At 46.0% G+C, this 26538-nt stretch overlaps 1 protein-coding gene across 2 annotated transcripts; it reads left to right on the top strand.

The window, feature by feature from the left end:
- Positions 1-1002: 1002 nt before the first annotated feature.
- Uba1 (ubiquitin like modifier activating enzyme 1) lies at positions 1003-23350 on the top strand. 2 transcript variants are annotated; one of them, XM_057759508.1, is made up of 26 exons: positions 1003-1119; positions 9542-9658; positions 9780-9838; positions 9937-10105; positions 10194-10328; positions 11206-11312; positions 11548-11638; positions 11733-11865; positions 12339-12436; positions 12711-12857; positions 12991-13167; positions 13276-13380; positions 13467-13547; positions 13780-13935; positions 16481-16646; positions 16771-16967; positions 18942-19006; positions 19229-19424; positions 20037-20111; positions 20233-20422; positions 21384-21472; positions 21707-21799; positions 21924-22115; positions 22535-22636; positions 22747-22847; positions 23025-23350. In XM_057759508.1, the coding sequence occupies exons 2-26, from the start codon at positions 9542-9544 to the stop codon at positions 23158-23160; spliced, it is 3177 nt and encodes a 1058-aa protein (XP_057615491.1). In that variant the 5' UTR covers positions 1003-1119; the 3' UTR covers positions 23161-23350. The 2 variants fall into 2 exon arrangements, with proteins under 2 accessions (XP_057615491.1, XP_057615490.1); XM_057759507.1 differs by lacking the exon at positions 1003-1119 and adding an exon at positions 4625-4830.
- The last annotated feature ends 3188 nt before the right edge of the window (positions 23351-26538 follow it).

The following is a 26538-nucleotide window of genomic DNA, read 5'->3' on the forward strand; positions in this document are numbered from 1 at the left end:
TTATACTTTGCCACATTTATTATATATACAGTTTATAGCTTAGGAGTCCTAGGTTAAACCATATAGCTTAGGTGAGCAGGAACTGTACCATTTGGTTTTATGTAAATTCATGTAAGACTTTGCCTAAGTTCTTAGAAACTATCACTATTGTTAAGGGATGTATGATTTTATATATAATAGTTACTTTAAGCTGTGTATACAATGTATAGTCAGTCATACTGTTATATAATTTACACAATGCATTAAATATAAGATACATTAGATAGAAACAGATGTAAAGCATTTACATATTAACATTTGCAGCTGGGCATGGTGGTACATGCCTGTAAGCAATCCCAGCACTTGGTGAAAGAAGCAGGAGGCTCCTAAATCCAAGATCAGCCTGGGTTGTATAGCAAGTTCCAAGCCTGCCTAAATTGCATAAGGAAATCCTGTTAAAGGAAAACATGCACGCGCATATATGTTCATATATAATTTATGTAGTTACCGACTGCTTATTATAATGCATAGGTATATGTGAGGCTATTATTTGTTATTGTTTACCTGCTGTTTCTCAAGATAGAATATTGTTCTATGAGGGCAAGGAAGAAGTGCCAGCACCTGGCCCACATCTTGATCTGCACAAACGGAAAAAAAAAATGAATGAATGCTTTTGGTCACCCGAGTCTCAGCCTTCCCGTGCTTAGGTTGGATGTATCTTCTAATCTGGAGGCACTATCATGTTCCGTTTTCTTTTCCCACCCTCACAGAGTACACAGTTCTAGGAAATAAACCCAGGCTTACATTTTCCCATCTTCTAGGGGCTGATGCCCACCACGTGCACCAGGCATTAGCGGGACAGGACTACCACTCCCAGCATGCACCGCGCATTGGGGTCGTACCACAATCTGTAGGGGATATATGGACCTGAAACCAGCGCCAGAGACACAGAAGCAGGGAGAACGCCCCTCTATTCAGGCATCTATGGTACACCCCAGACCCGGCCCTCTAAGGCCCCGCGCTTCCGAGCTCGCGCAAACTCTAGTTCTTTTTGCCCGACGGAGGTGGTTTGCTCTTCCGTTGCCCTGTGGCTTCGGCTTATCTCCTGAAGGAAGGCGAAGCTTCCGCCCAGCACTGGGGGTGAGCGGGAGCAAATTGCCCTCAAGCCCCTAGACTGCATTTGGAAGAGGGTGCTTCCTTAATATCAACTTCAGGGATCCCGAATGGGCATATTTGGAGGTTTTGGGGCCCGGGTGGCATTCAGAAGGTGTCTGCTTTTGAGGAGACCCTTAGGAGGCGGTTCTTGGGGACTTGGGTGGTATTTATTAGTCTGCTTTATGGGGGTAGTTGTATCCCTTGGAAGCAGGGTTTAGGGGGCGCTTAGGGAGTACTCTGTCGGTGGGCAGGATTTTCGGGCTTCCCAAGAGGAGAGAAGTTTGAAGTTACTAAAGTCAAAGCGGGGGAAGGGGAGTTGGAGATGGCTTGTCTTAGCACCGGACCGGGTGACAGTAGGAAGGCTCCACCACCGACGTGGCACTGTGGTATAAATGCCCTTTGTGACCTCTGACTAGGTGATGAGGTCTGCACGGTTGGTTACCCTGGGCTTTGAAACCCGAACACATTAGGGGCCCAGATGCCGGGAGAGGAGCCTCTCAACCGAGGTTGGTAAAGACTCTCTCTGCCGGGCTCTTCTTTTTTTTTTTTTTTTTTTTTTTGGTTTTTCGAGACAGGGTTTCTCTGTGGTTTTGGAGCCTGTCCTGGAACTAGCTCTTGTAGACCAGGCTGGTCTCGAACTCACAGAGATCCACCTGCCTCTGCCTCCCGAGTGCTGGGATTAAAGGCGTGTGCCACCACCGCCCGGCTCTGCCGGGCTCTTCTGAGCAGACTTCCGAGCGGACGTAGAGCCACTGGGCTACTGAGCGGTACTTTGGTTGCCGCTTTATTCATTTATGAGGGGTGGGGCTGTGGTGCGAACCCTCTTTCGCACCTGGTCCACTAGAAGTGTCAGCTTATGAATTACTCTCTAGGGGGCGGATCAACGTGCGGAAGGGGCGTGTTGACGGGTATCACAACAATAAAGCCTCACAAACTAGACTTTATTGATAATCCATACAATAATCTGTGAAGGTGAGTAGCGCCCCAAGGGTATTTTAAAAAGCTTTTCTACTCTGCGTCATTTATGAGGGGCGTGGCCTTTACAGCTTCTGCGGATCCGCAGTTAGGTTTCCCTCACAGGTTCCTGGATTTAAACCTGGCATCTATCGGAGATGATGCCGTGGGTATTATTCATGCCTTATGTCTCAGTAATTCTAGGTTTCTAACCAAGACTCTGAATTCAAATCCCATCCATCTTTACTGTTTGGATCTCGGGCAAGTCTTTTTCGGAGCCTGAAAAGTGGGTATTTAGGATAATAAGAATAGTTTACACCCATTTAGTTACTTTAATTAACCATTTTATCTTCACAACTTCTCAAAAGTAGGTTTCATCCTACTTCATAGATGAGGAATCTGAGACACAGGACAGGTAAGTAATTTGTCCTAAAGTAGCACAGTGCGTGGCTGAACTAGGATTCAAATCTGACCTGTCTGGTTTCAGAGTTGGATAATGCCCTTCCCCAAACCAATTTAATGGTACTATTTCTGGTGGGCTCCATGGTACTCATATCCTCCCTCCCTCTCCTCTCTCTCTGTGTCTCCTACTCCTTTCTCCAGGCTGTCACTATATTTCCCTAGGCTTGCCAGAGAATTAGGGACCTGCCTGCCTCAGCCTGCCAAGTATTGTGGAATTACAAGGAGTAGTTGGGACACTGAGTGAGGCAGGAAGATCTCTTTAATAAGGGTGTTTGAGACCAGTATGGGCAACACAGCAAAACTAGCTCTCTTCTTTCCTTTCTTCCCCTTCATCTCCCCTCCCTCTGCTCCCTTTCCCTCCTCTCTGCTCTCTCCCCTCCTTCTCTCCCTTCTCTTTATTTTCCCTCTCTTCCCTCTCTGTGTGGCTGTTTATCTACGTCCCTTTCTCCAGGGTCTGTTTCCCCGATCCTCCTGCCTCAGCCTGCCAAGTACTATAGAATTACAGGAATCCTACTAGCACACCCCAGCAAGAGCCTGTCTTTTAAGAAACAGTGTTGCTACTGGTCAGGTTAATTATATGGTATGTGTGTCAGGCACTGTTTTACTTACTGAAATTCAATCACAGGGTAATTTCTTGTTCTTAATTTCTGTTTTCTGGATCTGAAAACATTCAAGTGGATACTTCTGCAATGACTACATATAGCCTCACGCATAAGTAATTTTAGATTAATTCAAATATGCTTACATATTAACTTTAGTTATATATATTTGAAAATTGTTTCAATGCCTTGTGGCAGCATTGCTCAAAGATCCTTTCCATACTCATTTTCATGACACATCAATCTGAGTTGGATAGATTTTTTGAAGTGGGGATTGGTGTGTTTTGTTTTGGTTTTGTAGTACTATGGATTGAACCCAGGGTGTAGGGGAAGTACTTTATCTGTAGCCTACATTTCCAACCTGAGGTGAATTGATTTTATTACTGTCATTGTCTATCAAAGGCATGTAGTGAGTCTGGATTTAGTTGGGACAAGATAATCCCCTAAATGGTCAAGGATAAGGAACAAGGACTGTGCTCCCCTCAGGCTTCGCAGGGTTATCCCCTATGACACATACCTTGACTGTTACTTGGGCTTGCTGGGCAGGGCCCACAAGCTTGGCTGGGAGGCTGCCCACAAGCCTCACAGAATTTGTCCTTTTGTTGAGACAGGGTTTCATGGTCGATTCCCCCAGCTTTCATCTCCCTTAGTATAGTGCTGGGATTAATAGGCATATGCCACTATGCATGTACTACCTGGGTGCGACCTTTCTTTTAGTACACACACACACACACCCTATACCCTATACAGGGTCTATGTGTAGCCCTGGCAGTCCTGGAACTCCCTCTGTAGACCAGACTGACTCAGAGATCTGCCTGCCTCTGCCTCCCTAGTGTTAGGATTAAAGGCGTGTACCATGACCCCCCCTTCCATGCAACCTTCCTTAACCTTTCTGTTTCCTAGTTGAGCAGTCACAATAGCATCATTCAGTATTCAGGAGCCAAGGGAGTGCATATTCCCTGCAGTAGCCACATTTCTTGCTTACTGGGTATTAGATGGAGCAATAAGGCAGGCCTACCTCTTTTGTTTCACCCCACTGAGCGTTTTGCATTATTCATGAGTAAGATGTCGCTTTGGTCTCCTTGATTCCCGGCAGCAGCAAGAACATTCATTATTCATGAGCATGGGGTGTGATTGCCATGCTTTAACATCTACTTTCTGGTTGCCTGGTCTTAGTAAACCATCATTTTGCTTTATAATTCACCATCAGGAAGAATGGCCTTGAGATCCTTCCTTGGTTTCTTTGACAGCTTCGCTGCAGTTATTCTTTATTCATAGCCCATGGGGCGTGGCCTCCTGCTCTACCTGTTTTTCTAGTTACTGCCTCTGGAGCCACTTGGTGGAGCTGTTCTCCTTCTAATTACAGAAGTCCCAAACTGGGCGGGCAGGGAAAATACATGATTCATGAGTGGGCGCGGTCCGCTTGCATCCGGGTTTCTGGGGGTGGGGCTCAAGGTTTTGTTCCGGCCTTGGGCTCTGCCGCCGCCATCTTGTGTCGGCTGCTGGCGTGAGGGAGGTGGCAGGGAAGACCACAACCACAGCGGTCGGGGAGGAGAAGGCGGCGGTGATCCTAGCTGGCCCAGGCGGCAGGAAGGAGGAGGAGAAAAAGGACGGTGGCGGCCGAGCTTGACTTCGGCTCCTTGAGGAGTTGGCGGCGGCGCGACCCGGGGAACCGGCATTGGTAATAGCTTTTCTCTGCACCTGGCTCGAAGCAAGAGCTCTGGGAGGCATGGGAGGGTCCCTGCTGGCTCTCTGTCAGCCCTATGTCTGGGTGTGCTGCGGTGTCGTTGGTATCAGCCATCACTAGACAAGCGGGTGTGGGGGGAGTACAAATCCTGGGGCAGGGTGGATCATTTCTGTCGTGGACCACCCTATTCCCTTGGGCTCTGAGATCTGACCTTGACGTGAGAGGACCCCCCCCCCATCTCGGCTTCTGGAGATTTCCAGCTCAACATCTATAACGAGATATCTTGATCCCGTCCTGCGCTTCCTATCAGAACTCCCGACAGTCTCCCATAAAGGCAGAGAAATTCAGCATTACTGCTTGTAAAAGCCGTCCATACTTGTGTGCTATTGTAGACTGTCCCAAGCCCTGAAATCTCCCTTGAGACTCCTCCCAGTCCTTCATTATTTGCTCTCATGGCTTAAGAGGGGCCAAACTTCAGAAAGGGTCCGCGTGGCCTTCATTTCCGAAAGAAGAGCCTTGTCTACCATTTTCGTCCAGAATCTCCCCCTCCCCCCAGGATACTATCTGTCCGTTGAGCTGCCATCTGGATTAGACCGGGTGAAAAGCTATCTGCCTGGCCTTCCTGTGGAGACTCATTTCCCATATTTGAGGTCTCCCAATGCCGCCTTGACATAGCATCATCGTGGTAATCTGGCATTCTTAGACGCTTTTAGCATCTGCATTTAAGAGGCCCCGTTGGTTACTAGGATCTGCCCTTAGAGACTTTGCCTGCTTTTAAGTATTCATTTTTCATGCTCTCATTGTTCTTAGGCTGTCCCCTCAATAGGCCTCATCTTTTTCCCCATCAGCCATCCTTAACCTCCAATATCTTTCCTCTAGAGCCTCTCAAGGGACTAGACACTAGGGAGGACCTGTTTGGACACAATTCTCCATCAGTAATCTCCAGCTACCATCTACACTTTCCTGTTTGGACACAATTCTCCATCAGTAATCTCCTGCTACCATCTACTCTTTCAGACCCTGTTGATTTGTAACCTCATCTGCCAGACAGTCTCATCCTAGACCCAACTTCTGCCTTCAAAAGCAGATACCAGAGTAGCTTCTCTCCTTATAATTCCTTAATCTAACAACAGGCGTCAGAATCTGCCCTTATCCTTTTAAAGGTTCCTAGCGTCTACATTCAGGAAGTCTCAGCTTTTGCTTTTGGCCTCACTGAACCCCACTATTACTGTCAGATACCCCTTTCTCCAATAGGCCTACTTATCCTCCACCAGAGTAGAAAACTTTAATATCTATTTATTGAGTCATGGAATCACAGAATTGGCTGGAGAAACCTAACTCCACTTGGAGATTTAGCCAGGATTTGCTTGGTAACCTTTATTTTTATAATTATTATTTTGAGACAGGGTAGCTTTGGCTGCCCTGAAATATATAGATATATAGACCAGGCAAGCTGAAAATTCTTAGAGACTAGCCTACCTCTGCCTCACTAGTGCTGGGATTAAAGGTGTGCGCCACCATCCTCAGCACTTAGTAACCTTTTTAAGGCTTAAGCTATCTGAAACTTATCTGCCCTTTTCCACCCTATTAGAGCAGCTTTGTTGCCTTTTAGAACAACACAAGACCTTTGTTGCTCCTTTAGAAATCCCTCTTCAAGAGTGTGCCCTCAGAGACCTCTCCTAGCTTCTTCACACTTAATCTCATGGCTTCCTGGCGCTCTAGTGTCAGCATGGAGACCTTTCTGTGAATTCCCATTATTTTTGGTGAAGGGCTTCTGTCACTGGAATCTGAGACTCTTTCGACCCCAGCACCTTCCTGCAGTAGTCTCAGGTTCTGCATTCTCCCACTTCTTTCTAGAGACCCAAGATTTAAGTCTTTAAGACTTTGCCCATTGCCCCTGTTACTTGTAAGGCCTGCTGAGGTCTCATTTGGGTCTCTTTTCCTGTCTCCTTCAGAGCTCCTTGAGCTCAGTCACTTCCCAGTGCCTTTCTCACACTCTCAAGGACTTCTCGGTTAACACCTCCCAGGAAGCCTGACCTGCCCCAGCATCCTCCCCAGTACTGTAGCTTCTTGGAGTTAATCGGCTGGCTCTGTGCCTCCTAAGCCTACCCCGGGCTTCCCCTGCTCAGCCCATCTCTGTTTTGGGAGTAGATTATTCTTAGGCTTCAGTCATTGGTTTGGAGACCCCAGGTAAGTTTTGAAATGCTTTAATTTCAGCTTTGCCAAGCAAGTTATGGAAGATATATCCCAACAGAGAAGGCTAAGTACATGGAGAGAGAGAGAGAATGTGGATTTGAGGTTTTTGGTTTTTTGAATGGGGATGGGGGAATCTTTAGCTCTTATCCAGGGGTCCCTTGCCTTGATAAAGGGGTTCTCCAAAATCTGGCAATTGAAATGTCCCTTTTTATTTTCTCTTTCGAAATGGGTTCTCTCTGTGCAGCTCACACTGGCCTCAAACTTAGTCTTCCTGCCTCTGGCTCATGAGCACTGGGGTTGCATGCATGTACTGCCACACCTGGCTTCGAAGTCCACTTTTGAATAGTCATCCCAACCGTGCTCAGACTCTTGCTGCCTGCCAGCACTAGGGGTGGAGAGGTAAAAGGTCTGATAAAGAGCTCTCTGGCCCTGGGTCTTGACTGATGTAGGGAGTAAAGAAAGCGTATGCCCTGGACAAACCAACCACTGACAAGGCAAGGGGAAATAACTAAGTACTGGAGGCCACTGTGGGAGCCTGGGGAGGAACTCATGTCCTCGGGTCCCTGAGTTTTGAAACCACGGATAGTTTTTTTAAGCCTCATCAGGAGGGCAGTTCCTTTTCTCCCAACTTTTGGAGAAACTTGACTTAGAGGAAATGAAATCTCATGCCAAGTCACTGCCAGTAAATGGAAAGTAGGAATTGCTTTTGTCTTGCTCCTAACTTATCAAGCCTCTTTCTACCCAGATTGGATCTAAGCATTCCCAGCAATTTCTCTGACAGACTTTGGCTCTAGGCAGCCTCCTGCCTCCCCTTCTCTCCCTTTCTTTACCTTCCATCTCTGAGCAGTCTGGGCTGGACCCAGAGCCAAATACACTGCTCACCTAAGAAAATCTCACAAACTGCTACCAGCTGCATGATACTTGGGCAAGTGATGCCCAGGGCTAATGAGTGGAGTTCCTTAAGCTTTCACTTTCTATTTCTCGTAGGAGCATAGGGTTAATGTAGTTCACAGGCATTGTTAGAGTCAGACAAAGCCCTTTACTCTTGCGACTGATGGGGTAGATGGTAGGGAACACTTGTCATTGTGTTCATATTAGAAAGTGATTGTGCCAAGATGGAATCTTAGGTATGTTGGTGGCAGTTGGTGGTATTGAGGGTCAGAAAAGGCTTCAGAGTTGGAGCAGTTGTATGAGTAGAAGACAGGGTATAAGCAAATACTCAGTGCTTTGAAGAGCCATTGGGCCTGAAAAATGATTCTGGGTTCTATCTTTTATTTACGAGCATCTGAGTCCACCACCGCTTCCAACAGCAGGTTATATTGGTGGTGGTTTTCCTCCCCTCTGGGATCTAGTGTGTCATTTGACCATGTGAGCTCAGGCTTTCTCATTTGTTCAACAGGGACCTTAAATCCTGCCTTGCATGATTTCATGCCAATACAATTGAGAGCATGAAACTTGCTAGCTCTGAGAAGTGGCTTGGACTTCAGAGTCATTGGATCTGCTCTGATCCCAGTTCAACCACTCTGAGTAGGAATTTTGGTCAAGTCACCAAACATCCCTGAATGAAGTTTTTCCTTCCATGCGCCCTGGGGTAAATAGTAGTAGTGCAATTCCCACAGGGTTGCCCTGAGGACAGACAGCGACAAGGCTCATTAAAGTGCTTAGTGTGGCCTCTGACCTGCTAACCTGTTGAAGGACTTCACGTGCAGAAGAGATTTTAGTTAGAAGTGTGCATTTTCTCTCTTCCAGCAGCCTGTTTTATTGGCCTGGGTTGTTTTCTACCCCTAAGACTGGGAAAAGGGCAGGACTTTAATAAGCTCTGCCCTGAGCCCCACTAGGGCTTATGGTCTGTATCTTTTCTCATCTCAGCAACACCCTGGAGCCATATTAAAGTGAGGGAACAGCTCCATATGATACCTATAAAAGGGTCAAGATTTAAAACCTGAGTACTTCCTAAGTCCACATCTGTTCTCTGACAGTGGTCTTTTACTCCATAGGATTGGAGCCTTTCCCTTATGCTGGGCTAGGGAGAGACAAAATGACTTAGCACTCAGCTGTGTGGATTTGCAAGCCAAACCACCTGGTTCAAATCTTGGGTCTGACAGCGGTGTGAACCTGGGCAAGCCACTTCATCTCTCAGGGCCAGTTTCTTTTCTTTTTGGTTTTCTGAGATAGGGTTTCTCTGTAGCTTTGGAGCCTGTCCTGGAACTAGCTCTTATAGATCAGGCTGGTCTCGAACTCACAGAGATCCGCCTGCCTCTGCCTCCCAAGTGCTGGAATTAAAGGCATGCGCCACCACCGCCCTGCTACCAGTTTCTTTTCTAAAGTAGATTTGCTAATACCTAAGTCTTCTCCAATTATTACCAGTAATAAACAGGAAAAAAAAATAGTTCAAGGCCAATCAGGGCTACACGGTGAGATCCTGTATTTAAAACAAACAAACAAAAAATACCAGAAAAATATCCCCACGTATCCAAGGCTCACCTCTTTCCTGCCATTTTTCCTCTAGATGTCCAGCTCGCCGCTGTCCAAGAAACGTCGCGTGTCCGGGCCTGATCCAAAGCCGGGTTCTAACTGCTCCCCTGCCCAGTCCGTGCTGTCCGAAGTGCCCTCAGTGCCAACCAACGTGAGTACCTTCCCATGGAGGCTAGCTGGCATGATGATGGGTTGAGGAGTCTTATTGCTTTCCATTTTAATACCCCACTTGTTCTTGTTATCTTGAATCTTTTCTTGTTCTCCATCCCCAGGGAATGGCGAAGAACGGCAGTGAAGCAGACATAGACGAGGGCCTTTACTCCCGGCAGCTGTAAGTTAGGCCTAAGTCTGCCTGAAGTGGGAAGGGGTACTGAAATACTTGGATCAGGTGGGCTGGACAATGACCTGGGATCTCTTCTAACTTGACAGGTATGTTTTGGGCCATGAGGCAATGAAAAGGCTCCAGACATCCAGCGTGCTTGTCTCAGGCTTGCGGGGCTTGGGTGTGGAAATTGCTAAGAACATCATCCTTGGTGGGGTCAAGGCTGTTACCCTACATGACCAAGGCACTACCCAGTGGGCTGATCTCTCCTCCCAGGTAACTCTTCCCAACATTTTTTTCCAAGCAGCAGCCTTTGTGTGCCACAACCATCTCACTTTTATCCTTCTGTCACCCCCTCTTGCAGTTTTACCTTCGAGAGGAAGACATTGGTAAAAATCGGGCTGAGGTATCTCAGCCCCGACTTGCTGAACTCAACAGCTATGTGCCTGTCACTGCCTACACTGGGCCTCTGGTTGAGGATTTCCTTAGTGGCTTCCAGGTACTTGGCCACCGCTCAGTTTCTTGCTTGATTTTCTTGAAACTCATCTGTGGTATTTTTTGGTACTATTCACTATTTAATGAGCTGTCTGAGGTATCAGAGAGGATGCAGGCAAGGTGAGACCCTGGGCCTACCTTTTGGGGAAAGATGTGGACACACCACTTAAACAACATAGTAGTTATGAACAGACTGGAGGCAAACTGTCCTGCTGTGTCTAGCTCTTCTAGTGTAACTTTAGGCAGGTCACTTAGATCCTGGACCTTACTCTTTCCATTTCAAAATAGGAAACGCAACAGTACTGATTTTATGGGGTTCCTCTGAGGGTTAAGAATGAAGAATAGCAATTTGGATACAGGGAAAGTGGCATGGGCATTAACTGATTTTAAAAAGTCTAGGCTATGAGAGCTAAAAGTCTGCCCTGTAGGGCTAAGGTCCTCTCAGGGGTCGGTGCAGCAGCAGCAGCAATCTGACACAGTTGTAGGAGCTCATCCTGGTAGGCAGGGATGGATGTTCCTGGAGAAGGTGGAGAGCAGTTTCAAAACTTGGGGTGGAGTGGGCAGCATCTTGAGAGCCACCAACAGATAGGTGTGGTATGAGTGAGCACAGACTCTGGCTGGAGGTAGTTTTGTCCTGCCTATGTGTCACGGGGCATGGCAGGGTTGTAGGCAGTTAGCAAACAAGTGAGTCAGCTATTCTGTAGTCTGTGCCCAGTACCACTACCTTTCCCAACATGCTCTAAGCCTTTGTTTTCTCGTTGCTATCTTTTCCCCTCACTGAGTCTGCTCCCCAGAAGGTCTTTATGAGAGGCCTAGAGGACCAGGGAGAACCTGGACAATTCTAGTTCTGGGCTCTTGACCTGGGCTTTATTTCTCCACAGGTGGTGGTCCTTACCAACAGCCCCCTGGAAGACCAACTACGAGTGGGTGAGTTCTGTCATAGCCATGGCATCAAGCTAGTGGTGGCAGATACACGAGGCTTATTTGGGTGAGTGCCATTTTCCATGCCTCTCCCCACAAACTTTCCTAGGCCAAAGACCCTTATCCCTCTTTTGCCACTCAAGTTTTATATTCTGTGTGTTCACCTCTTCCTGTGTGACGTTAGTACTGTTACATCCCCATTGTGATGTGCCAGGTTTCCTCAGCAGTATCCACTGCACCTTGAAGGATGCCTGGGGACTTTTGTGGGCCTCAGGCATCAGTCCTCTTGCCACTCTCTACAGGCAACTTTTCTGTGACTTTGGAGAGGAAATGGTCCTCACAGATCCCAATGGGGAGCAGCCACTCAGTGCTATGGTTTCAATGGTGACCAAGGTAAGGAGGCCACCCCCAGTGGTCCTGGAAGACAGACAGGCAATGGCAGTTCTCTCTGTCTTATTCCTTAACTTGCTCGCTCCTTTTTAACCAGGACAATCCCGGTGTGGTTACCTGCCTTGACGAGGCCCGACATGGATTTGAGAGTGGTGATTTTGTCTCATTCTCAGAAGTCCAGGGCATGATCCAACTCAATGGCTGTCAGCCCATAGAGATCAAAGTACTGGGTGAGCTGGGACTATGGGGGCACCTTAGGGTCTTGTAGATCAAAGGGAGGAGTTCCTGAGTATCTGAGGTGGTTCAGAGAATCAGGGATCCCACTAGAGCTGATGGGCATGGGTGAGAAGGACCAATTATGTTTGAGTTGTTAGTAGGAACATGGGCCTCTGGGATCTGAGTTGAGGTGAAAGAGCCTCCTGTATTTTGAACAGTGCAGATCAGAAGGTCTGCTCATGTTTAAGCTGGTTTGGGTAAAAACAGCACCAGTGTAGACTTGGGGTCAGGGACACAGACTCTCATGGGGTCTGAACTTATTCTGGTGCAGAGGAGATGGTTTCTGATCTCACGAATGGGGCCTGGGGTTGAAAGATAGTACCTGGCCTCTGCACTGGATCAGGCAGGCATTTTTTTTCCTTGTCTCTTGAGTTGTGTGGACTTTAAGGAGGGTATGTAAGACTGACAGCCTCCCTATCCACTCTAGGTCCTTATACCTTTAGTATATGTGACACCTCCAACTTCTCTGACTACATCCGTGGAGGTATCGTCAGTCAGGTCAAAGTACCTAAAAAGATTAGCTTTGTGAGTATTGGGTACAGTGGTTCTTGGTGGGTGGTTCTAGACCAGTGGTTCTCAACCTTCCTAATGCTGCAACCCTTTAGTACAGTTCCTCATGTAGTGGTGACCTCCCAACCATAAAATTTTTTTGTTGCTACTTCATAACTGTAATTTGGTGCAGTTACAATTTGTAACATAAATATTTTGGGAGATAGAGGTTTGCCAAGGGGTCATGACCTACAGGTTGAGAACCACTGCACTAGACTGTTTCAAATTCTCTGCTCCTTCTCATTTTTAGAAATCCTTGCCAGCATCACTGGCAGAGCCTGACTTTGTAATGACTGACTTTGCCAAGTTTTCTCGCCCTGCCCAACTGCACATTGGCTTCCAAGCTCTGCACCAATTCTGTGCTCAGCACAACCGACCACCTCGACCACGAAATGAGGTGGGTAGGTGGGCCAGCAGCCAGCCAGAATAGAAATCCTTGGTGCTAAATGCCCGCCATACCTCTGCCTGTCCACTGTTCATCTCCTGACAGTAGCGTGAGAGATGCTTACTTGTTTCCTTTGCCCTACCAGGAGGATGCAACAGAACTGGTGGCCCTAGCTCAGGCTGTGAATGCTCGGTCCCCACCTGCAGTACAACAGGACAACTTGGATAAAGACCTTATACGGAAGCTAGCTTATGTTGCTGCTGGGGACCTGGCACCCGTAAATGCTTTCATTGGGGGCCTCGCTGCCCAGGAAGTTATGAAGGTTAGCAGGGTGGGAATGGACTGGGTTTTGCCTTTCCATCATTATTTGTTATCCATATGTACCGGGGTCTGCTTATCACTGACCACCTCCTTTTTCCTTCTCCACTAGGCCTGCTCTGGGAAGTTTATGCCCATCATGCAGTGGTTATACTTTGATGCTCTTGAATGTCTCCCAGAAGACAAAGAGGCTCTTACAGAGGATAAGTGCCTCCCGGTATGTGAATGGACTGGAAGGAAGGCATTATCTGGGGGTGTTTCTGGGGAAGCTTCTCTCTGACCCTCCTCACTTTATAACCCCAGCGTCAAAACCGTTATGATGGGCAAGTAGCTGTATTTGGCTCAGACCTTCAAGAGAAGCTGGGCAAGCAAAAGTACTTCCTGGTGAGTGACCTCATTGGACACCTAGCATGTGCACCTCCCTTGGTCTCTGGCCACTCCCTCTGGGGTTTTCTTTTGCATTCTGAAGGGGGGTGTCTTTACAACCCTGGAACTAAATATGTGGTACTAGACCTTTTTGCTCAATCCTGTTGTCTTCTGCAGGCATGAGGAATTTGATGGTTTATATCCGCTTGCTTTACCCTGACTTGCCTCTGTGTCTCTTGGATGTTTTTAGGTGGGTGCAGGGGCCATTGGCTGTGAATTGCTCAAAAACTTTGCCATGATTGGGCTAGGCTGTGGAGAGGGTGGAGAAGTCATTGTCACAGACATGGACACCATTGAGAAATCAAATCTGAATCGACAGTTTCTTTTCCGGCCCTGGGATGTCACGGTGAGATAAATGGAAGTAGGAGATGGAACTTTGACATCTCACTTTTCTCCTTTTTCTTGTCCCCGGAATTTGCCCTTTTTGCCCTCTGTTTCTGTCATTTATTTAGCAAAAATTAAGTAGCCCTCATTCATTTTCATCTCTCCTCTGAGCCACCATCAAATCAGTTTTTCATTCTTTTTTCTCTCAGTACTGAGAATTGAGTCTAGGGCTTTACAAATACTGAGTAGCTAGTTAAAGATTGCCATTGAACTATAGCCCCTGCCCTTTTGTTTTGTCTTGTTTTTCCAGACAGGGTTTCTCTGTAGATTTGGAGCCTGTCCTGGAACTAGCTCTGTAGACCAGGCTAGCCTTGAACTCATAGAGATCTGTCTGCCTCTGCCTTGGAAGTGCTGGGGCCTAGCAGCCCCTGCCCTTTTCATTTCCTTTTACTTTTTCCTTAACTTTTTAAAGAAGATTTATTTATTGCAAGCATGGTGTGGCACACCTTTAATCCCAGCACTCAGAAGGCAGAGGCTAGCAGATCTCGAGTTCCAGACAGCTGGGGCTGCACAGTGAGAAGACCCTGTCTTGAAAACAACAACAACGATATCTTTATTTATTTTATATGTGTGAGTGCCTAGTGCCTGAAGAGAGTGTTGGATCCTTTAGAACTGGAATTTGGGGGTTATAAGAGGTTGTGAGCCATAGGATGTGCGTGCTGGAAACCAAAACTGAGTCCTTTAGAAGACCAACAAGTGCTCTTAACCACTGAACCATCACTCCAGCTCTTATCAGTGCTGCTCTGGAACAGTGTGTTAGGGGTTCCCAAAAATATTCCCAAACTCAGTGCCTGCCTAAGAGGTACTAGTGGCTGATTTTTTTTTACAGAAAAAGGACACAGTATAATCAGCAAAGGAAGAAAGGTTCATGGAGTTAAATCAGCAGCAAGTGTCTAAGAGTTATCTCCCAGTGGAGTTGCAGAAGATGGACTTCATTTTCCCAGTAACAAATATAACAATACACCTGAAAAGTTCCTAGCCAGGGAAGCCTGCCCATCTCTCTACCTAGGGCTTTTACTGGGATCTGGTTTCTTGACTCTAGGAGAAAAGACAGTGTTTAACATAAACCATACTGTTCACAAACAATTCAGGCACACTGAGCCATTATTATTAGGTAAAGGAGCGATGGGAGCTTTTCCATAAAATCCAAGATCCTAGACTCCAACCAAGGGCCATTTTTCAAAGTAGGCCTCCTGAATGATGGCATTGTAGTCAGCCAGTAACTCTTCTCTACAGTTTGAAACTGAGATATCAGAAATCTATGAGACCTTCTATAAAGCCAGTATCACCGCCCAATATTCCTGTTCTTTAATTTATTCACTGAATAGTTACTTTAGGAGTTATTGTTGTACATACTTGAGGTACATTAAAGAATAAAATGAGGTAGGACATGGTGGCTTATACCTTTCATCTCAGCACTTGAGAGGCAAGCAGATCTCTGTCTTCAAGGCCAGCCTGGGCCACAAAGTGAGTTCCAGGACAGCCAAGTCTACACAGAGAAACCCTGTCTCAACAAACAAAAAAAGAGTAAAAGTGCTAGTGGAGGAAGGTAAGTAGTAAAGGGCGAATGCATAAGAGATATAATACAGATACAGCTGGGCCCACAGATGCACACAGGCAGGCAGATCTCTTGAGTTGAGGCCAATCTGGTCTACAAAGTAAGTTCCATGATCATGACTACATAGATCCTGTTTCCAAACAACAACAAAGTAACAAAGATACAATATAACAGTGAGATATGGAGTCAACGTTGGTACTTTGCAAAGTGTAAAAGAGCAAGCTGGGCTTGCTAGGGAGGTTAGTTTACAGATCTCATTAGTTCCTTAAGAAAGACCTCATCTCTGCAAAGCTGTGGTGAGTGTGGGGACTAGATGGTCTTCTGGTTGGAAGTGCCCAAGGCCCAGATAATAGCCTGTAGAACTATGCTCTACTCTGAGAGGTCCTGGGAACCAATTAAGTTTACACAGAGCCAAGGTTCTAAGCAGAGGAGGGATGTGACCTGACTTTGGTTTCATAACACTTAATGCTTATTTGTCTAATATCTGGTTGTTTTGGGGAGATTCTCCAACCTGCTGCTCCCTAAAAGAATAGTAGGTATCAGTTAAACAAAAAGAGGTGGCTAAGCTGGGCAGTGGTGGCGCACACCTTTAATCTTAGCACTTGGGAGGCAGAGGCAGGCAGATCTCTGAGTTCGAGGCCAGCCTGCTCTACAAGAGCTAGTTCTAGGACAGGCACCAAAGCCACAGAGAAACCCTGTCTCAAAAAAAAAGGTGGCTAGTCCATTGTCTACAATGGATGCTTCCTTTTCCATCTCACTGCCACAAGTGACTCAGCTCTGGCCCATGTGGCATTATTGTTCAATATCCTGCTAAACCAAGGAGCCTCCTGAACTTGGGCTGGTTCTTCTAACGTTAGATGACCGTTCAGGGGGACAGCTCTTTATGACGTTAAGTGAATCCACCAATAACTGAGTCCCACATTGTACCCTCAACTGTATCTCTTCACAGAAGTTAAAGTCTGACACGGCCGCTGCAGCCGTACGCCAGATGAATCCTTACATCCAGGTGACAAGCCACCAGAACCGTGTAGGTCCTGACACAGAGCGCATCTACGATGATGATTTTTTCCAAAAATTGGATGGTGTGGCCAATGCCCTGGACAATGTAGATGCCCGTAAGTTTGAAGGCTGGTAAAGAAGGCAAGGGCAAAAGGGAGAGTCTGGGCCCTCTTGTTCTTTCCCAGTGTGCCTTTCCTTGTTTACTGGCTATCACATCATTGTCCCTAACCTGTCACACAGGGATGTACATGGATCGCCGCTGTGTGTACTATCGGAAACCACTACTGGAGTCTGGCACACTGGGCACGAAGGGCAACGTACAGGTGGTGATCCCCTTCCTGACAGAATCCTACAGCTCTAGCCAGGACCCGCCAGAGAAATCCATTCCCATCTGCACTCTGAAAAACTTTCCCAATGCCATTGAACACACTCTACAGGTAAGTGGGGCTCAGGGGAAGGGAGGAATATCCACCAGGCTCTTGACTTTTGAGTGTCACAGGCTTAAGTATAAGACATGTTTTCTTCTACCATCCATCTACCTGGCAGTTGGCACTTCTGAAATGACTTATTCTTGTAATTTCTACTTTTGACTTTTTCCAGTACATAGACAGGTAAAAACCACTGCTGTTGGTAGGCATGGTAGCTCACCTGTAGTTGAGAGGCTAAGGCATGAGGACTGTGAGGTCAATGCCAGCTTGGACTACCTTATCTCAGAAAACAAAAACAAAAGAATGATGAATACTGGAATGTCATTCCTTACCTAGGGTTAACAATATTTGCCATATTTTCTTAGATTGATAGGGGCATGGTAGCATATGCCTTTAATCTCAGTACAGAGGTGGCAGAGGTGGTGGGTTTTTGATTTCTGTTCATTAGATGTCACACTCTAACAACTTAGAGATAGTTCAACAGTTAAAAGCAGTGACTGCTCTTCCAAAGGACCTGAAATCAGTTCCCAGCAGGCACATGGTGGTTCACAATGGTGTTAACTCAAGTTTCAAGGGATCTGAGTACTGCGTGCATGTGGTGCCCGAACATAAATGCAGCAAAAATACCCATACACATTAATTTTAAATTGGGACTGGAGAGATGGCTTCGTGGTTAAGAGCGCTTGCTACTTTTTGTTTGGTTGGGTTTTTTTTTTTTTTTTTTTTTTTTTTCTTTTCAAGACAGGGTTTCTCTGTAACTTTGGAACCTGACCTTGAACTCACAGAAATCCACCTGTCGCCTCCCAAGCACTTGCTACTCTTACAGAGGACCCATGTTCAGTTCCTAGTTACCTACATGGCAGCTTTTCCTCTTTGTTTCTTTTGAGACAGTGTCTCATGTATTCCAAGTTGACTTCAAATTTAACTGTGTAGCTGAAGATGACCTTAAACTGACCCTTCTGCCTCTACTTCCTAAGTACTGGAATTAATAAGCATATGCTACCATGTCTGGCTCCAAAGCATTATTTTCTTGCTAAACAAAATAGCCATTACCTTCACTCTCTTCTAGTTATTTGTCTCTAGCACATGATATTCAGGTTTCTCCATCAACTGCAAAATGAGTTTAATACTGCTATGTCACAATGATAGTCTATATATGATGCACATATTGAACAGTGCTGCATATAATGAATCTAAAATGTTAAGTGATGGGCACCCAGGCCACAAGTATAGCTATGTTGCTATCAGAATTCTAGGTTCAGTGTTAGAGTCCACACATTGGGGAAGGGTAGAAATAGAGGGGTGGAGAAGACCAAACCTATCTTTCATTTTCCCTTCTGACCCTACTGTGGTTGTGTCAGTTTTGTGTGCCCACCAATTTTGTGGCCATGAACTTCTTTGTGCTTTGTATTCTTCCTCTCTCTTATCTCACTGGGCTGTTTAACTGGCACCACTTTAAGTACACATAGGAAAGAGGATAGAGCCAATGTCTTATGCTAAATCCCTAGAGAATAGATAGGAATCATTGTTGGATTGAATCTATTTTTGTTTGTTTCCTTGCTTGCTTATTTGTGTTTTGGTGCTGGAGACCAAACCTAGGACTTAGACAAACACTTGTCTACTCTTTTTTGTTAAGTCAGGGTTTCATGCAGTTGTTCCCAGCATTGAACTGCTGCAAGTTCAATTGCTGCAAATCTTGTTTTTAAGTTGTAAAATGCACTTAGCCAATACGCATTTTTCATCAAGGCATAGTACATGTGTACAATTCTTGATGCTTTTTTTAACACATACATTAGGATAGTTATTAGATCAAGTTCGTTGACTTAAATTGAAAGGCCAAAAATGAAGGAGTGGGGAAATTTAGGAGCTTCTCTTTTCACAAGTTGCTGTGTATTTCCTACTTGGGTTACTTACCTATGATGACTCTCACCCGTGAAAACGTTTTGCCCATCATTCTATAAAATCCATTTGTTCCATCTGCAGTGGGCCCGGGATGAATTTGAAGGCCTTTTCAAGCAGCCAGCAGAAAATGTTAATCAGTACCTCACGTGAGTAACTTACACACCCCAATCTCCTGCCTGCCAGCAAAGATATTCTATGCTTTTTCAGCTGTCACCCTCAGCACTAGACACACTTTTTAAAGGACTCTTCACTTCTCATGCTGTGGGGGATCAAGATAAGCTTTCTGTGGAGAAAGTAAGATTGCCCTAGAGCCTACCTCAGGGCCCACTGTGTAATATTGCCCCTCGGCTCTTTTCACTCCCTAATAGAGACCCCAAGTTTGTGGAACGGACCTTGCGGCTGGCAGGTACCCAGCCATTGGAGGTGCTGGAGGCTGTGCAGCGCAGCCTGGTGCTGCAGCGACCACAGACTTGGGGTGATTGCGTGACCTGGGCCTGCCACCACTGGCACACCCAGTACTGTAACAACATCCGACAACTGCTGCACAACTTTCCTCCTGACCAGGTAATGTTTATTCATGTATCCATATGGCAGCATGCGTTTCCTTACAACCACGTGTTTGCTGCAGTCTCTTCAAGTGACTTCTCCCAGTTACTAATTCAGATGTGGCTGGTATCCAAGGCAAGAGATGTCAGAAGAATGATCTTCTTATTTCTTCCTTCATTTCTTGGAGCAAATTAATTGGTTCTCTTGCTGTTCCCCTTCACTGTGGTGTATAGGCTGAGTCTGACCTGATTTTTATCAGGGCTATAGTGAACCGTGAAGCAGAGGTTCAGGAGTCATTTATTCAAATCCCAGCTCTCTCTGAACTTGGACAAATCACTTCTCTCTGTTCCTTTCTTTAGCTTGAAGGAGGAATAGTTGTGATCTGATTCACTGGTATTCATAAATATTAAGTACATGTCTGGTGATTCAGTCCAGTTTGCTAAAGGGATTTGTGAAGAAAGTATCTAAGAATTGATGGTGGTTGAATCTCAGATGATTGACTCCAGCCTTCTTCAAGGACCCAGCCAAGAGTAGTGAGGTGGGGTGCATCCAGAGCCAAGATGACAAGTCAGGATTGCCAGAGAGGCCTTCATTTCAAGATCTTACTTCTGGAAACTTTCTTTATTTTAGCTTACCAGCTCAGGGGCCCCATTTTGGTCTGGACCCAAACGTTGTCCACATCCACTTACTTTTGATGTTAATAATGTAAGTCTTCTTGTTGGGTTTTCCTGGGATTGGGTAAAGGATGGGTGGGTGGGAAGGGGAGGTGGTGGCTTCCTCTCTAAGGGCAGATGTGTTAACCCTACTGTGCCCTGCTGTCCCCTAGACACTGCATCTGGATTATGTGATGGCTGCTGCCAACCTTTTTGCCCAGACCTATGGGTTGACTGGCTCTCAAGATCGAGCTGCTGTGGCTTCACTCCTGCAGTCAGTACAAGTTCCAGAATTCACCCCCAAGTCTGGTGTCAAGATCCATGTTTCTGACCAGGAGTTACAGAGCGCCAATGCCTCTGTTGGTGAGGGTGTTTGGCAATTTGGTCAGAAATCACTGTCCCTACCTGTTCCTAGCTTCCCCATTAGTCCTCTGTGACCTCACCTTACTTTGCACCTCCCTCACCTTGAAAGGAAGACAGTCTGTTGAGGGAACAATCTCTCCCTCCCTTCCTCTTCTTTCCCATTCCAGCAACCAGGAAAACAAACTGTGTTCTTGCTTGGTGTGCATTTGCCTTGGTTTTATTCTTTCTTTGCCTCTCCTTGATGATCTGTTCATCTAGGGAGTATGATCTCCAGCAGGGGTTTCCCCCTGATTCCTGCCCACTTTGACTCCTTCCATGTGTCCCATGTCTCACCCTTCATGCATCCTTCCCACCCTGTTTCTCTATATGTCTTCACTCATCATAATTTATAATTTATTCAGTCTCCCTGTCTTCCCTTTTAGATATCTGTGTTTATAGTTCTGTATACTACCCCAACCCGTGTTGACCTTCCCTCTTCTCTGTCTTCCTTCTGAAATACTTACTGTTATATATTTCCTTTAGTCTTTTCTTCCACCTCCTCAAGGTTCCTTCTGACTTTCTTCTCATATATTTCCTCCTATCTCACCTCTCTTCATATATTCTCCACCTTCCCCTCAGATACTTCTCATATATTCATACTTGTGTACTTCCCTATGTTCCCACCACATCTTCTGTGTCTCTATATATAGTATGTCCTCAAGACTGACAAACCCCTTCTATCTGATCACTCCACCTCACCTCCACTTTGTCCTGTGATTTTTGTTTCTGCCCCTAGTATCTCTCCAGATCTAATCTTTTTCAGGTTTGCTCTGTTCTGCTCTGCTTTTCCCCTTTGCCCCTTCATTCTAGGATCTCTTTTTCTCTCTCCAAATTCTGTATCTAACTGAATTTCTTTTGCCCTACCTAGGCTTTCACCCTCACTACCTGCATCTAAAGGGCTGTGTTTTTTCTCTTTGTGCAGATGACAGCCGTCTTGAAGAGCTCAAAGCCACATTGCCCAGCCCAGACAAGTTACCGGGATTTAAGATGTACCCCATTGACTTTGAGAAGGTGCTTGGAAGGGGCCTTGGATAGGACAGTTGGGGTGAGCTAAGCATAGGCAGGGCTATAAAGAATGGGGATCTAAGAATATAGAGCCAGTCCAGCCCTTTATGGTGATCAGATTCATGGGCAGCCACGTAGATTTCCTTCTGATCTGGGGGAGATCAGCAGGTAATTTGCATTGGAGGATACCTACATCCCAAGAAGCCAGGAAAACTTTCTGTCTGATCTCCTCTTACTCAGGATGATGACAGCAACTTCCACATGGATTTCATTGTGGCTGCATCCAATCTTCGGGCTGAAAACTATGATATTTCCCCTGCAGACCGGCACAAGGTAAGGGGACTCTAAGCCTGATGGTCTACCATTTCCAGGCTTGAGTTCCTTATATCTGTGTCCTTCTTTAGACTTTCAACCTCTTACAACTTAGAACTAACATCTTCCTTGATCTGTTTCTCAGAGCAAGCTGATTGCAGGGAAGATTATCCCAGCCATTGCCACCACTACAGCTGCTGTAGTTGGCCTTGTGTGTCTGGAGCTGTACAAGGTGGTTCAGGGGCACCAACAGCTTGATTCCTACAAAAATGGTTTCCTGAACTTGGCCCTACCCTTCTTTGGGTTTTCGGAACCTCTTGCTGCACCTCGTCACCAGGTACATGCTCACATCAGAAGATGAGACTTGTAGTGGGCTGTATCTCAATAGAACTGGCTTTGGTTTGCATTTTACCCAGTCACTAGGTCAGAGTTCCTATTGAAATATACCTGCATGTTTTTTACAAGAGTACTAAGGTGTAAAGTATGTTTGGCATGTTGAAGGAATAACAGTCAGTAGATCAGAGTGATTGAGAAGATAAGGGGTAGAAGATGAGAATAAGAATTTCTTCTTGTGGCATAGGACCTTGTCATTCAATTGTAAAGGTTTAACGCTTGTTACTCAGTGACATGGGAGCCATGAGACTTTGAACAAAAGGTTCTGATCTGACTTACTGGGTTTGCATGAATGGGGGCAGGGAAAGCAGAGGGTTGGGACTTCTGGAATGGTCCATATCCTGTTCTTTTCTTGCATTGCAGTACTATAATCAAGAATGGACATTGTGGGATCGCTTTGAAGTACAAGGGCTGCAGCCTAATGGTGAGGAGATGACCCTGAAACAGTTCCTCGATTACTTTAAGGTAAGGAAGGCCCTTTTTCCCCTCTCATCCCACCTAGCGGATGGGATGTATAGATGATTTTTTTTGGCCTTCCCACCATCAGTGCTATTTTTCCCCCTTCTGCCCTCCAGACAGAGCACAAATTAGAAATCACCATGCTGTCCCAGGGTGTGTCCATGCTCTATTCTTTCTTCATGCCAGCTGCTAAGCTCAAGGAACGGTTGGATCAGCCGTAAGTAGCTATTGCCAGGCAGGCTGGGAAAGGCCCTGTGTTCCTTTCATTGGGTGGGAAGCCTCAGCTTGGAGCTGTTCCATTCTTACCCATCACCTTTCCTGTCCCCACCTACCTCCCTTCTTCTCTTGCTTTGTCCTCCTGGCCCTCTGCCCTTACCCTCACCCCTTTCCCTAGGATGACAGAAATTGTGAGCCGTGTGTCAAAGAGAAAGCTGGGCCGCCACGTGCGGGCACTGGTGCTTGAGTTGTGCTGCAACGACGAAAGTGGCGAGGACATCGAGGTTCCCTATGTACGATACGCCATTCGCTGATCTCTGTGCATTTCCCTAAGCCCCAGTTCTTCCCCAGATCCCTTCCAGTACTAGTTCCCATTTGGCCTCTGGCAGTGGTCCATCTAGCCAAGCCTGGTATTCCCTTATCACCCAGCATCCCGAGACCCTCTCACCACTGCTTTGTACCTTGTTTGGAACCTAAATCCCAATAAAAAGATAATAACCCAGATATAGCCATCCTGGCTGTTTCCAGGGAAGAAAGGAACATCCTGGAAATGTCTGGTTCAGATAGCAGCTCAAAGAGCTACTCAAGCTACCAGCTTCCTGGGCAGAGAATAATGGGAGTTGATCTCTCTTGTCTATTCTATGTAACAGGCGTGGAGGTAGCAGTGAAGCTATATAAACAGGTACCTGGGTCTGTGTGATTTGAGTGATTTGAGCTGGGTTCAAACCCTGTGTTCTCCATGTCCTAACTGCCTCCATTCACAGTGAACACACTTAACAAATAAGACTGCAAAGGGCTAAGATAGCATATTTTTGGCACTCCATCCTTTGGGCAAATCCCTTCCCCAGTTTGAAGCAGCCAGGAATGCCTGTCCAGGTATTTTGAGTCCATGCTGAGGAGCCATAAACAGCCAATCTAGGGAACACCGATGTCATAAGGCACACTGTAGTTTTTATGGGCATACTTGGCTAAGGACATCTGGAGAACACTGTCTCTTTTCTGCTTCATTCTGCTCATATCTTGAAGGTGCTCAGAGGTGCCCAGGCCTCCTACCTTCCAAAGAAGAGCTGGCTGTGGGGCCAAAGAGTCAAAGAGTAATTGATTAATGCAGGTAATAGCAAAAGGCTCATCAATGGCTCCACCAAGCCCAGAGCTGCTGTGCTACTTCCTTGTCTTAGCTGAGGGTTCCAAACAGTTGAAAACGCCAACCTTGCTGGGCAGTGGTGGCACATGCCTTTAATCCCAGCACTCAGGAGGCAGAGGCAGGCGGATCTCTGTGAGTTCAAGACCAGCCTGGTCTACAAGAGCTAGTTCCAGGACAGGCTCCAAAGCTACAGAGAAACCCTGTCTAGAAAAACCAAAGAAAGAAAAAACACCAACCTAGCTGGCCATCTCCATCCATGGTGGATGGGTTTGTTGTTGTTGTTCCCAGACTTGGCCTAATTCCCAACATAACCTGTTTCCACATCTACCTTCTAAATCAGCTCCTGGCCCTAGGCAGTGTTTGCTCTTGCCTACCTCTGTCCATACTTTTTTTTTTTTCTTGGCCTGATGTATTGGAGTGAACTTATCCTTCCATATAGTTCCTTTTTAGTCCCCCATCATATCACTTTGTATGACGGAGGTACTGTACCTCTGGTGTCTCATGGTGTTTAGAGTTTTCCTACTATCAGCATTTTACTGCCGTTACACCATTATAGGCAAGCAGTACATATACTATTCTTTGCACTGATTTTCTACCATCTCAGTTCCTTCATGGGCATTCTACATACTTTGTTTTCTACATCTTTTGTTATAACTGATTCTCTGGACATTTTAGTATCTTTACCACCACTACTCCTGGATTCTCTTATATATGATATTGTCCATTGATACCAACTTCTGAAACCATGGTCCATGCCTGTAATCCCAGCACTCTGGAGGTGGCCTGGGGTATATGAAACCAAAAAATTAGAACAGCTAGTTACCCACTAATCCTGGCTGTATCTTAGATCACTACCGTGCATACCATTTTACTGCTGTGTATATATCATTACAAAACCAGACTGGTAGGAAACAGGGCTGCTCAGCAAACCAGTGTTGGGCCCCCTGTACCTAGCAGATTTAAGAGATAGAACAAGAGCTAGTGCTTCTTGTGCTGGATCTATTTGCCAGCTAATTACTCAACTATTTGTTTAGTAGTGACTGTGCCATTATAGGTATTTGAGACATTAGCAAATAAAACATCTCTCCTAAGGCTTATAACACATAAGTCGGGCGGTGGTGGCGCACGCCTTTAATCCCAGCACTTGGGAGGCAGAGGCAGGCGGATCTCTGTGAGTTCGAGACCAGCCTGGTCTACAAGAGCTAGTTCCAGGACAGGCTCCAAAAAACCACAGAGAAACCCTGTCTCAAAAAAGCAAAAAAAAAAAAAAAACTTAAGCACAACTAACTAAAGCTGAAGGGCTGGAGAGATGCTCAGCAGTTAGTAGCACTGGCTGTTCTTCCAGAGGACCCTGGTTTGGGCTTCCAGCAACCAGCATGCCTGCTCAAAACTATATAACCATAGTCCCAAGGGATCCAGTGTCCTCTTCTGGACACCAAGCACACACATGGAACACAGATGTGCCTGCAAACAAAACACTCCTACACAATCATTTTTTTAAAACATGGGCTAGGGCTGTAGTTAATTGCTTACCTAACATGCACCAAACTGAGTTCAATCCCCAGTTCTGTATAGAGCTGGGTGTGGTGGTACAAACCTGTAATTGCAGCACTGGGGAGATAGTTGGAAGAGAAGGGTTTGGGCTAGCCTGGCTTATGTGAAGTCTTGTTTCAAACCAAGCTAAGTTGATAAAATGTCTCAGCAGGTAACTATCAAGCCTGACAACCTGAGTTCAATTCTCAAGTACCACTTGGTGAGGGAGAGAGCCAACTCCTGCAAGTTGTCTTCTGACCTTCACTTGTGTGCCATGACACAAGTATGTCCATACACAAATTTTTAAAATTGGATTCCATTCATTTAATGGGGGGGGGTCACATGCCATAGTGTATATGTGGAGATCTCTCCATCATATGGGTCCCAGGGATGGAACTGACGCAATTTTGGAAGCAGGTACCTTTACTTGCTGAGCCATCCTTTCAGCCTTTTTTTTTTTTTTTGAGACAGGGTCTCTATGTAGCCCTGAAACCAGATATGTAGGCCAGGCTAGCCCCAAACTCAAGAGATCCACCTGCCTCTGCCTCTTGAGAGTGCTGGGATTAAAGGGGTGCACCACTATGCCTGGCCTATAAAATTTTTTCAATGTGTCCCAGGTATGTGTTGTGTGTGTGTTTTAAGAGTTATGCCATGTGGACGTGGGAGGAGGCTAAAAGGGCATCCTCACTGTGTAACATTCTTATGGACTAAGGTCCTTTTTAGTTTTTTTTTTTTGGGGGGGGGTTATTTTGGTTTTTTTTGTTGTTGTTTTTTGAGGCAGGGTTTCTTTGTGTAACCTTGACTGTCTTAGAACTAACTGTAGATCAGGCTGGCCTGTCTCCCAAGTGCCACCACCATCTGGCTAGTTTCATATTGTTTATACTGTTGGTCAAAGTGCTAACTATAGGGAACCACACTCCATGAGAAAAGCAAGTGAAAAATGTAAAATGAAACATTTGTGTCCATTTGTGTTTACTCACTTCATGTAATTATATATTTTACAAGAATGACATCC

The sequence above is a fragment of the Chionomys nivalis genome, chromosome X (genome assembly GCF_950005125.1).
Source record: "Chionomys nivalis chromosome X, mChiNiv1.1, whole genome shotgun sequence".
NCBI classification, from domain to species: domain Eukaryota; kingdom Metazoa; phylum Chordata; class Mammalia; order Rodentia; family Cricetidae; genus Chionomys; species Chionomys nivalis.